The sequence below is a fragment of the Petaurus breviceps genome, unplaced genomic scaffold (assembly GCF_028583685.1).
Source record: "Petaurus breviceps papuanus isolate PSGF00001 unplaced genomic scaffold, PetGlider_PUasm1.0 185, whole genome shotgun sequence".
Classification (NCBI taxonomy): domain Eukaryota; kingdom Metazoa; phylum Chordata; class Mammalia; order Diprotodontia; family Petauridae; genus Petaurus; species Petaurus breviceps.
The window spans coordinates 6,346,031-6,357,756 of record NW_027185797.1 but is presented as its reverse complement, the minus strand read 5'-3'; the positions used below and the strand labels follow the sequence as shown (position 1 = coordinate 6,357,756).

General features: G+C 41.9%; 1 protein-coding gene across 2 annotated transcripts in view; it reads right to left on the bottom strand.

Annotated features, from left to right (window-relative positions):
• Positions 1-1,321: 1,321 nt before the first annotated feature.
• Positions 1,322-11,726, bottom strand: part of CPNE4 (copine 4) — a 679,918-nt gene continuing 669,513 nt past the window's right edge. For both annotated transcript variants that reach the window (XM_069088381.1, XM_069088382.1), the window contains 3 exons: positions 9,088-9,221; positions 7,444-7,680; positions 1,322-3,374 (listed from right to left, as the gene is read on the bottom strand). In XM_069088381.1, the coding sequence (XP_068944482.1) occupies positions 3,240-3,374; positions 7,444-7,680; positions 9,088-9,221 (506 nt within the window). In that variant the 3' untranslated portion in view covers positions 1,322-3,239. The remainder of the gene's footprint in view (positions 3,375-7,443; positions 7,681-9,087; positions 9,222-11,726) is intronic.

Genomic DNA, 11,726 nt, shown 5'->3' with positions numbered 1-11,726 from the left:
AGGGAAATTCCCTAGGGTTTATTTACTAAGTCATAAATGAATTGCCAATCTTTAGTGAAGGGAGTTCCCACACTAGGAGCTTTATAGCTTAGGAAAACAGATCCTTTGAATATTTACATGCAGTATTCACAGAGGTGCCCCATCATAGAGCTGCCCCCAAACCTGTCTAGCAGGCAGAGAGAAAGAGCTCCATACTCATCTGTGATGACAGATTAGGTCCACAAACCTGAGCTATCTATATGCTGGCATAAAATATTTCCAGTGGCTCATAAGGGGACCAGTGAAAATTGGTATGTGGGGAAGGAAGGTTGTAGTGAGGGAGAGAAGTTGGAAAACTTAAAAAAGATAACAGAAGGTCAAAGAGGGTGAGGTAGAGACAGGTAGGGACTGGAACAGAGCTGGTAATAAGCCGTCTAATCTTTTCCAACACTGGAAGCTTAAAATCAAATTTCATTAGCAAACTCTTAGGGTCTAACCACATTGTATTGTATTTGAATTTTGTTGTATTAAATAGTGTTTTCTTGGAGGTTTTCTCTCAACGCTCTGGGTGTAATCCTGGGAAATTGTGGCTTTTCCCAAATGGCTGCATTTTGGGTTAGCTAGTAGTGGTGTGGAAAGCCATACCTGCCTGCCTGTCTTCTGAAGGGATGAATGTGTCCTCTTTGCCCCCGTATCATTTTGCTGTTTTTATTTTATGATGGAAATGTTCGCTGAATCAGAGCATCTCAAAGTTTTAGATGTGATTTTAGCTGCTACCTCAACCAGAGACAAAAGGAATCCCCTTTTCAACATCCCTTCCTAGTGGTGATGAGGCACACAGAGAGCTGTAGTTGGAGTCAGAGGACCCAAGCTCAAATCTTAGCTGTCACAACCTGTGTGGTCCAGGCAAGTCTCTTCATCTCCCTTGGCCTCAGTTTCCAAATCTTTAAAATGATGACGTTGAACTCGATGACTTCTCAGGTTCCTTCCACCTATAAATCTGTGACTTAGCCACTGTTATTTTTTGTACTCCACTTTTCCATCTACTATGGGAAAATCCTTAGGAAATGCATTAATGGCGGTCCAGCTACAGGGGCCACTTGGATGAAAGCCATTTCATCAGGCAAGAAGATGCCATTACTAAAATATTGGTTACTGTATCAAAATGGACATGTGAGGTATCTGAGGCTGGATTTTTGGAAGAAGAGGATCACTCAATGAGCAGCTCTGGCCAGCGACTGAGGATGGCAGTAGTTCCTCCTTGATTATGTAGGTCCTTGCTCAGGAGATAGGTAACACATTTGCCATCCTATGCTCTCCAAATACCCTTCCCACGTGTCCATCAGCAGGTGGTTGGTCACCGTATAGACAGCTCGAGATGGCATCTGAACACCTGTTTCAATTGGGAACTCAATCTGTAGTAGGAAAATAGCTGCTCACTATTCTATAATCAATTTGAGGTTGACCACTACATACCCCAAGCCAATTGATAACAAGGATCAGTAATAAGAGAGTGTCAACGTCTGAAGAATCAACATTTCCCATGTTGTGGGAGCCATGTCTCTAGGATGGCTTTTTTTGTGCCCCACTGGTGTTGGAGCAAAGTGAACTCACGTTGAGAGGGCCCCAGCCACTCACACAACCTACATCATCACTAGGAAATTGCCTTGAAAAGAGCAGCAAGAACACAACTCTTAAAAAGAGATGTTGTAGTACCCAATTTATTCATTAAAACAATACAGTTTAAATATTTATCTTTTTTTCAGTCATTCGTTTCACCATCATTCCCAAAATGTTGTGCATTTGGCTGACATGTATTTGCGGAATTAGGAGGTATTGGGGAAGACAGTGTAGATCACACAAGGTCTCTGATTTACCCATTTAAATAAAACAAGTAACAACAAACCAAAACATACACAAAATAATAATAACGCTCAATATTGACTTGAAATTTATTTCCTCATTCTTCCAAATGAAAACCATTTGCACTTTCTACTCTCCATGCTTCTTGAGATCTCAGAGGCTATGAGATCCTACTGCCTCCTTTTATAGTTGAGGAAAATTGAGGTCCAGAGAGGTTAATTGACTTGCCCCAAATCACACAGTTCATGGAATAACAGAGATTCAAACCTGAATATGGTGACTCCATGAGAGTTATAGAAATAAAACATTCAAATTTGTGGCTAAAAGCAGTCCTGATAAAAAGCCAAGGAAGCATTACCCCCCCCCCCAACATCTTGATGCTTTTAGGTAATTTCTCAAAACAGAATTTGTCACTGAGTGAAAGGGCAAGCCAACTTAAAGACCTCATAAATACACCCAAGCCAGGGCAAATGAGGTCTACCTAGGTCTTGGAGTCCTATTACATGGCTTCATTTGCTGTGAGTTGAATTAGCAGAGTCTATTAAGATCTATACAATTTTGTTTTCTTAGGGTGATGTAAAGATGGAACCATCCCTGTAGATTAGTTACATGGAGGACAGGGCTGGGCCAAGCTTCTCTATTCTTTAGTAACAGGTATAGCACTGAAGCAATGAGATGCTGTAGTGTGGACACTGTGGGTTCAGTCTCCTTCTCCTTCCTTCTCCTATCTTTGTAGTTTCCTATGGTCATTCTTCTACTAGTGTAGAGACGGTGCACTTCTCACACAGTGTAGAGATGTCCTGCCTGAGCTGATCTTCCCATTCAACCCCCCAAAGTCTTTTAGAAGACCCAGGGCTACTTCTGAAATCTGTGCCTCTCCATTCCCTAAGCAGAGCCTGGCAAGAAAACCATTCTTGGCAGGGAAGAATCATAGACAACAACTGCAAAATGATATTATTTTTATTGGAAACATGCAAAATACAGTCCATGCATCTGCCATTTTGAAAAAATCTTTCATCCTTTAGCAGAGAAAACCAAATACTTTTTTTTTGTCTATCGATGCTCAATAAATATTTCAAAATGCTTTATAGTGTAAAGATAATAAGAAATTTAGCAAAATTTCAACAAACCTGTATAAAAAACAGATACAGATACCATTTTATTTCAAGGCGACATGCTGTAATGTAAAGAGTAAATTTTTTTTTCTTTGTAAAAAGTCTTCAACAATACAATTGCTTAACAGATCCAAGCCTTGGGGCTACACATGCAGAAAAAAATGTCAGTTAAAAATCACCAAAACGTGCTATTTTAATTTTTTTTTAAGTACTGGAGTAGTAGGAATATTAAGTATTAGTAGGAGTAATATTTGAGAACTCTGTAAAAGTGTGTGGAGAAGTTCATGGTGCTAGTGTCCTGGAAGACTCATACATGTCTGAGGAACATTTGGGTTTAATTCCTTTGCCATTGTAATAGTCCACGACTTGATTTGGAACTTCAGCCAAAACACTCTTTGCAAGTGCTGCTGGAGATGCCTGTAGGAGACAAGGCACATAGGAATCAGAATCAAGGGCTCAGGCAGATGTCACGATGCTCTCTTGGGCCTCTATGGTGGTGATGTCAGGCTCACATATACTGTGCCTAAGGATCCCTGCCACCCCCATGAACTTAGAAAACCACATAGTAACATGTTCTATGTTCTCTTGTATTTTTATTTTGCTAAATATTTCCTAATTACATTTTAACCCCAATTACATTAAATTTAACAATTTAATTTAGGATATACTTGGGAGTGCTATAGGCTGTATACTGACACCTCTACTCAGTGTGATTCAATTTGATTCAATGTTCAACAGACATTTTAATAACGTCTACTGAGAGAGATGTGGTGCCGGGTGCACTGGGGAAAGACAGACAAAATCTAGCGTATTTGTCCCTCAAGGAGCTTGCGTTGTACTGGGAGATGGGTTAAATATCTGTTCGAATAATATGTGATGATTCGAGGAGAGAAGGTTCAGTGACTGTTAGAGAATCAGAAAAGCCTTCTCCCTAGGAAGGAGGTGGTACCTGATGTGAGCCTTAAGAGGAGGTAACCAGCTGGGAAGGTGAAAGTGAAGAGGGAGTGTGTTTGCTTTATGGAACACAGTCTGCAGATGCATGGAGGCTGAGCCCAAGATGCTGAGCTCATGGTTTGCTGGAATCTGTTCCTGTTTTTATCTCTTTCTACTACAACATCATCGCTTTAGCTGTACAGCTTGACATTTTTAAAAAAAAGTTTTCTTCTTGCTTTTTGGAGGGAGGAAGGCAGGGCAATTGGGGTTAAGTGACCTGCCCAAGGTCACACAGCTAGTTTTTTGTGTTACGTGTCTGAGGCTGGATTTGAACTCAGGTCCTCCTGACTCTAGGGCCGATGCTCTATTTATTGCGCCACCTAGCCGCCCCAACTTGACATTTTAAGGTCTAGATAAGACACAGGTGCGTATGATTCTGGAGATCTATGTACATATATATGTATATATGTGTATGTTTGTTGTTCTTTCATTTCAGTTGTGTCCAGTTTTTTAAGATAGTATTTGGGTTTTCTTGGCAAAGATACTAAGGATACTGTGTGTGGATGTGTATCTCTCTCCCTCTCTCCTTCCCCCCCCCCGCCTCTGCCTCTCTGCCTCTCTCTCTCTCTCTCTCTCCCTCTCTCCCTCTCCTCTCCGTCTCCCTCTCCATCTCTCTCTCCATCTCCCTCTGTTTAAATTGTGGATCTGCCACTTACTACCTGTGTAACCTTGGACAAGGTCTTCACTTCAGTTTCCTTATTTGTAAAAAGAAGAGGTTTAAATAAAATGAACTTTTACAGCCCCTTTAACTCTAAATTTATACTCATATCTATATTCATACATCTACATACACACACCTACATATATGCTTGTGTATATATAAAGATATATGTGTATATAGAGAGTATATACACAAACATATATAGATATATAATATAAAGAGGGCTGACATTGGCTCTGACATTTGCTGTTCATGTTTAGGCCTTGATTTCCTTACCCATAAAAGGAGGAGGTTAGACTAGATGGTCTTTCTGCCTCTATAATCTATGCAATATAGTTATATTCAAATTAGTTGGTACTATTGGAATCATTGGCCCCTTAATGTGATAGTTGGTGTGCAATTTAAATGGCACCAGATTCAGTCCCTAAAGAATGAACTCTGGTCTGTGCATTCTTTTTTTTTTTATTTTTTATATGATATGTTTTTAGAATTTTTTTTTTAAGCAATTGGGGTTAAGTAACTTGCTCAAGGTTACACGGCCAGTAATTTCTGGGTGTGATGCTGAGTATCTGAGCCCGGATTTGATCCCCAGGTCATCCCGACTCTGGGGCCGGTGCTCTTACTCACTGAGCCACCTAGCTGCCCCTAGGTCTGTGCATTCTTGAAGCCTCTTCTTGCCAGGGCCTTAGAGTAAGGAGGTAGGCACTAAGGCATGATCACTGGAATGCCACTGCTGGGGTAAGCCAGTTCAATAATATAGTGACCTATAGAAATAAATGTATTTTCTTGTGTACCACCAAGGAAGGGTTGTAACAGAATGGGGAAAAGTGCTCATTGTCTATCTGCCATATTTTAGAGCTGAGAAGAGGGGAAAGGATGTTGGACTAGAAAGGTACTAGCCCATTTAAACCTTTGGTATCACATGTCCCTGAATCTACTTGTGACATCTACATGGAAGAGACTGATCAGATTTGAGGTCAAGAGTTGGAAGGGACCTCAAAGGTCTTCTGTCCAACTTCATTTTGCAGATGAGGAAACTGAGTCCCAAGAAGGCAACATGACTTGCCCGTGGTCATACAGCTACTAAGCACCACAGGTAGAATTTGAATCTAGAACTCCTAACACCAGAGCCAGCACTCTTTCAATTGTACCAAATTCTTTTCTTGGGTTGGAGGCATGGGCTTCAGAGAAGGTAGCTAGTGTATCTATCTCATGGTATTGATGGAGAGATGTAGGCTCAATGATAGGACAATGAAATGGACTGAGAAGTGATTGGATGGCCAGACTGAACGAGTAGTCCTTAAAGGCATGGTGTAGGCTTGGTAGAGTGTTCCGGGAATCTGTTCTTGGCCCTGTGCTATTTGACATTTTGTCAATGACCAGGATAAAGACATGTTGTTCAGTCTTTTTTCAGTCATATCTGACTCTGTGACCCCATTTGGGGTTTTCTTGGCAAAGATCCTGGAGTAGTTTGCCATTTCCTTCCCCAGCTCATTTTTTAGATGAAGAAACTAAGGAAAACAGGGTGAAATGACTTGCTTAGGCTCACACAGCTAGTAAGTAGCTGAGGCCAGATTTGAACTCGGGGAGATGAGTCTTCCTGACTCTAGACCCAATTCTCTGTCCACTGTACCTCATAGCTGCCCTGTCAATAAAGACATAGATCCCATCATTATCAAATTTTCAAGAAATCCTTGGAAGGATGACTAGTGCACTGGATCAGGATCCAAATACCTTATCAGGGCTCCAAAAGATTTTGGGACATTGGGACAAGTCTAAAAATATGAAATTTTGATTGGGAGAAATGTGAAGTCCAAGACTTGTAGTAATGACCTCATTGAAACCACTTGATATATGAGAAATCACAGAGAGGGTAAATTATTTTCCCAAGCTTACAGCAAACTTGGGATTAGAGTCCAGTTCCTGACTCAGACCAGTGAACTCATCAACATACCATACCCTAAGGTCTAGAGAGTCAGCATAGACCCAGGCACAAGAGCCCTAGGTTTGAATCCTGCCTCAGGAGTACTATCTGTGTGACCTCTGGGCCAGTCTCTTAACCTCCGTGGCCTATTTCCTCATCTGTGTAATGAAAGGGTCAGACTGGGTGGCCTCTGAGGTCTTTCCTAGCCCTAGAACTAGGATCCTATGAACTGCACTGAACCTTCATACTGCCTGTGTAGGTTTGGTTGGGTTTGATTTTACCTGGACATGTCCTTATGCACTTTGTAGCTAGTAAAAACGCAACTTCTGTGAAAGTGGGCTCAATTTTACCCTCTTTTTAAAAAGTGAGTCGAATTATATATAGCCTTCTTGAAAAGCAGAAATGTAATTAGGAATAAGAACTTTGCATTCAACCCTGCCTAGGGTTTTCAGGGATTCCTGCCAGGGTCCCAGGAGCTCAAGGAAAACACTGTTCAGATAGAATGGCTGCTATTATCATATTCACGTGCCTGAACAATCAAGGAAGACACTGACATTGGCCCCATGTTAAAGCCAGTCAGTCCCATGCCCAACAGCAATAACCAGGTTCCAGTTAGTGTGAATAAGGAATCTCTTGAAATGTTCGCATGTATCTGAAATTGTAATTATGTAAAGTGTGTAAAAATTGATTCTAGACCAAGAGAAACATATGATATGAATTCGAATAATGTGGCCACTTCAGGGGGTTTAGTATCCATACTAAACGGGACCTAACCAGCTACCTGACTTACTAAGATCATATGCTAGAGTCTGGTAAAGGTCATTCTGGGATACATTTATCAATAATGTATCCTCTAATCCTTTCCCCTTGCTCCTTACCCCCCTGATTCCCCAGAACAATCTGCTTACATGCTTAAAGTTCCGGAACGGCACGAACTGGACAATATCTCGGAGGACAGGCTCTCCCTTGGGGGACCTCAGGATCCCGTCGTCCCCATCCAGCATCTGCATATCGCTGAAGTCAGCATTGCCAACACCGACTATGATGACCGACATGGGGAGGTGGGAGGCGTGGACGATGGCCTCCCTGGTGTCAGCCATATCTGTGATGACGCCATCTGTCAGGATCAGCAGGATGAAGTATTGCTGCATTCAGGAGATGGAAGGGGTTGGGGTAGGATGTTGGGGAGAGGAACAGGAGACGGGGAGACAGTGATAACCAGGCAATGGATACCATAACAGCTAGCATCCAGACTCACTAGATCTTATCCCTGAAGCCATAGATGGTTTGCAATATATATTGGGAGGAGTGCCTGCCACTGCCAGAATCACAGATCCTTCCTATACTATGGTATCGTTTTAAGCAACAAAATAACCCACAATACCGAGCAGGATCCTGAATAGCTTACAGTAATACTTGCCAGAAGAAATATCTCAGGAACTGACAAACTCCAATATAATTTTTTACAACATTCCTATGGTGCCCGGTCAATGTTGGGGAACTAAAAGCCTAATCATCTGAAAATCCAGAATGACCAGCTTTGGGGAAGAATGCACTTAACAGGTTGTAAAGGTGGATTTGCTATTTAGTTCTCCCTTTTCCCCATAAGCCTAAAATTGTGTGTTTAAGAATTATAGCTTAGCCAAAGACATAAGTGAAGAACACTGTGGAATGGGCAATAAATTGAAACTAGTCATAAAAGGAGAGTGTGGAGATAAAAATTTTAAAACCCTGTTCATGTTATGATCTGAAAGCATTTTACAGGGAGAAGAGCTCTGCTCCTTGGCTCAAACTATATCCATAGCCTTGGTTGACAAGACATTGGACCACTGGTTCTATTGATCTGAAGGAGGATGGCATGTGAGAGTGTACATGGATCACTGTAATCCCCTACTAGTATCATAAAAACAAAAGCCAAAGCATGAAACTCAAGTCATATGATGGCATATCCACAGTAGTATTTTCACATAATCTGAAATATGACATTGATTCCTCTCAGTTTTTCTTCCCACCCCATTTCTATCTGTGGATTTATTTCTCTCTCTAGCCTGCTCTGCATTGGTACATCCCCATGCTCCAGATAATAAAGTAAAATAGGAAAATAGCTCACTGGATAGATCATTTAGAGAGGATTTATGGGAGAATACCTGGAAACCTGCCATTCTCCTACATTCAAAAAATGCTATTAAGGATTCATTTGCACTTCTGTAGGATCATACCTTCCAGATTCTTAACTCTAACCTATTACAATCATTCCATTTGAGCTATTTTCCCTTACCCCCTTCTTTTCATGTTATCTCAATTTATTATTATTTTTTCAACTGAGAGAAGATCGAGAAATTGAAGCAGGCTGCTAGAAAATGAAGGGAAGACCAGCAGGATGGGTCAAAGGGATTGATGCCCACTTACTATCCCTTACAGTGCCTCAGCAGTTCATTTCATAGAGACCCTCCCCAGAGAGCTCATTCTCAGTATAGGAAAGGTATGATGGTCAGATGCCAACAGAGAAAAGATGAGGTGGGGAATGCCAGGTACCTTGCCTCTCCCCTTACCGATGCCTCCTTGGTGTTGGTCTCCTCGGATGCAGACTTGGCCACCTTTTGGATGATAGGGGCAATGTTGGTGGGCCCGTAGAGTTGTAGCTTAGGGAGGCAGCTCTGGTAGGCTTCAACAACTCCTTGGATTCCTTAAGAAAAAATAAGGAGGACAAAATGATATTGTTAACAAGTAGAAGTGAAAACTCCTCATGGTGTCCACCTCAGGGTGGATGCATCAAGGATAGGAATGATGGGAGAAAGGGACAGTCAAGGGACCCTGGGGAGTCAGGCCCAGGGAGGGGGACAGAGTCCCTGTCCAGGAGTTAGTGTGTCAGCAGTTAAAAGGTATTCTAGGGTCAGGCATTCATTCATGAGAGAGGTATCGTGGGGCCATTGAAGCTGGGTGAGCAAGAGTAGAAAGGTGGAAGAGAGGAAGGGAAGCATTTCATGTTCATTTAGCTTGTCCCAACATTCCTCAGGAAGTGGGACCGTCCAACCCGACTGTATGTGGAATATTTCTTGACATGCTCATCACAGATATGTGATTTCATCAGGGTGGATACTCCCTCTGCTGACACAGATGTGGCCCTTTTCCGTCTTAGACACTCTTTGTGAACTGCTGTACCTGGAAAATTCATCAGCCTGTACCCACCCTGGTGATGAATCTGTCTGGCTTTAGCTGAACTTGTCCTCTGAGGGATGATGGACAGTCCATCACTAGACCCATACGCAACACTTTAGCTTAATTCCACTGGCATGGCCTTGGAAAACCCAAGGTAATTTCCACAATGAGGCACCAGAGGAGGAGGAGTTGACATTTACTTGTTAATAGTAGGGAAATTATTCCAAATTTGATTTAATTCCACAAACAATTAAGTTCCTATTATATGCAAGACACTGGGTTAAGTACTAGGGATACAAAGACAAAATGAAAAAAAAGTCCCTGTCCTCAATGGGATTATATTTTACTGGGGGAGGGGATGAGGGAAAAGGAAGCAAGTAATAAATTCGGGGTTTCCATGATCCATTCCACATTGCTGGATTTTTGTTGTTCATTCACTTTAGTCATATCTGACTCTTTGTGACCCCATTTGGGGTTTTCTTAGCAGAGATACTGGAGTAGTTTGTCATTTCTCCAACTCATTTTATAGATGAGGAAACTGAGGCAATCAGGATTAAATGGCTTGCCCAGGGTCACACAGCTAGCAAGTATCTGAGGCTGGATTTGAACTCAGATCTTCCTGACTCTAGGCCCTGTGCTCTATCCACTGTCCCACCTAGCTGGCCCACTACTGGATAATATAATGGTTAAAATTAAGGTAAACTGAGGCACAAAGTTCTGAGCATAACCAATTTATTTGTAAAGCATGAATTTACCAATAAATAAGATCTCAGATTCTTCAGCAGAGCTAAGACACCAAATAAGGGAGGCAGCTCTTTTTGGGGGAGTACAAAACAAAAACCAGGACTTTGTAGGTGGGGAACAAGTTATGATTGATTAAAAGAACTTGACATCATCAATGGTAAAATCAATATGATTGGTTACAGATCCAAGACATGGGGGACAATGTGATTGGTTGGAAATTGGGAATGAGGGGCTAGCAACAGCCCCCTACTTCTCTCCTGTGTCTAAGTGATTGTTCATTGTTCGAGTCCATCTGCAAGGTTGGACATAATGGACCAGATTTCTTTGGAGAACAAAACAGACATCCTTGACATAGGAACAGAACAGTGTGCTAAACTTAACTCATTACGGGTCAGCTGAATTGTGAACTATATTCAGAGACAAAGGATCATGACATAGGCAGTTATAAGACAAAGTCAATTAAATGGAAATGGGATCAGTTAAAAGATGAGACAGACTCAATCTGATAATTTCCATAGTCCTTGCAGAGGGCTTGGCACACAGTAGGGGCTTAATAAATGCTAGCTTCCTGACTTCTGGTTATCTGCTTCTCTGTTGCCTTTTCTCTTTCCTTGTTCAAGATCCCTTCCTTAATTTGGGCAGCTGGGTAGATACAGATAGCTGTATGACTCTGGGCAAGTCACCTGTCTGCCTCAGTTTCCTCATCTGAGAAATGAACTGGAGAAGGAAATGGCAAACCCCTCCAGTATCTCTGCCAAGAAAACCCCAAATGGGGTCACCAGGGGTCAAATATGATTGAATAACAACCTTAAGGGAAGGGATCCTGAAAGGGCATTGTGTTTCTGAGTGAGGTTTGGGGAGTTTCTCAGTCTCATCTGCTTTTTTTTTTTTATCTTCTCTTTCATGTCAACTGTAAATCGGCTGTTGGCATTTGGATGAGGGACTTCTGTTGTGTTCTCATGGAGAGGCTGTTCTGACTCTTTGAAGACATTGCATCCATCCTACCCCTCCATGAAGTCTCCAGTTTGAACAGTAGCTTCCAAATTATTATTGGTCCATGTTCTGCAGATGAACTAAGTTCAGTGATGCTTCTTCTCTGTCTAGGTCTTCAAGATCCATGCCCAAGATAAGCAGGCTTGATTTTCTTTCCCAAAACCTGGGGCAGATGGGTTGTAAGAGCAGGAAGCAGATGGGGACAGCTTGTTTCTAAGAATGACTTGTTGGGAATCAAATAGTTCTTGGAGTTTAAGCTGCTGGGTGTGGGGGAAAGGGGATGAAGTCAGACTGT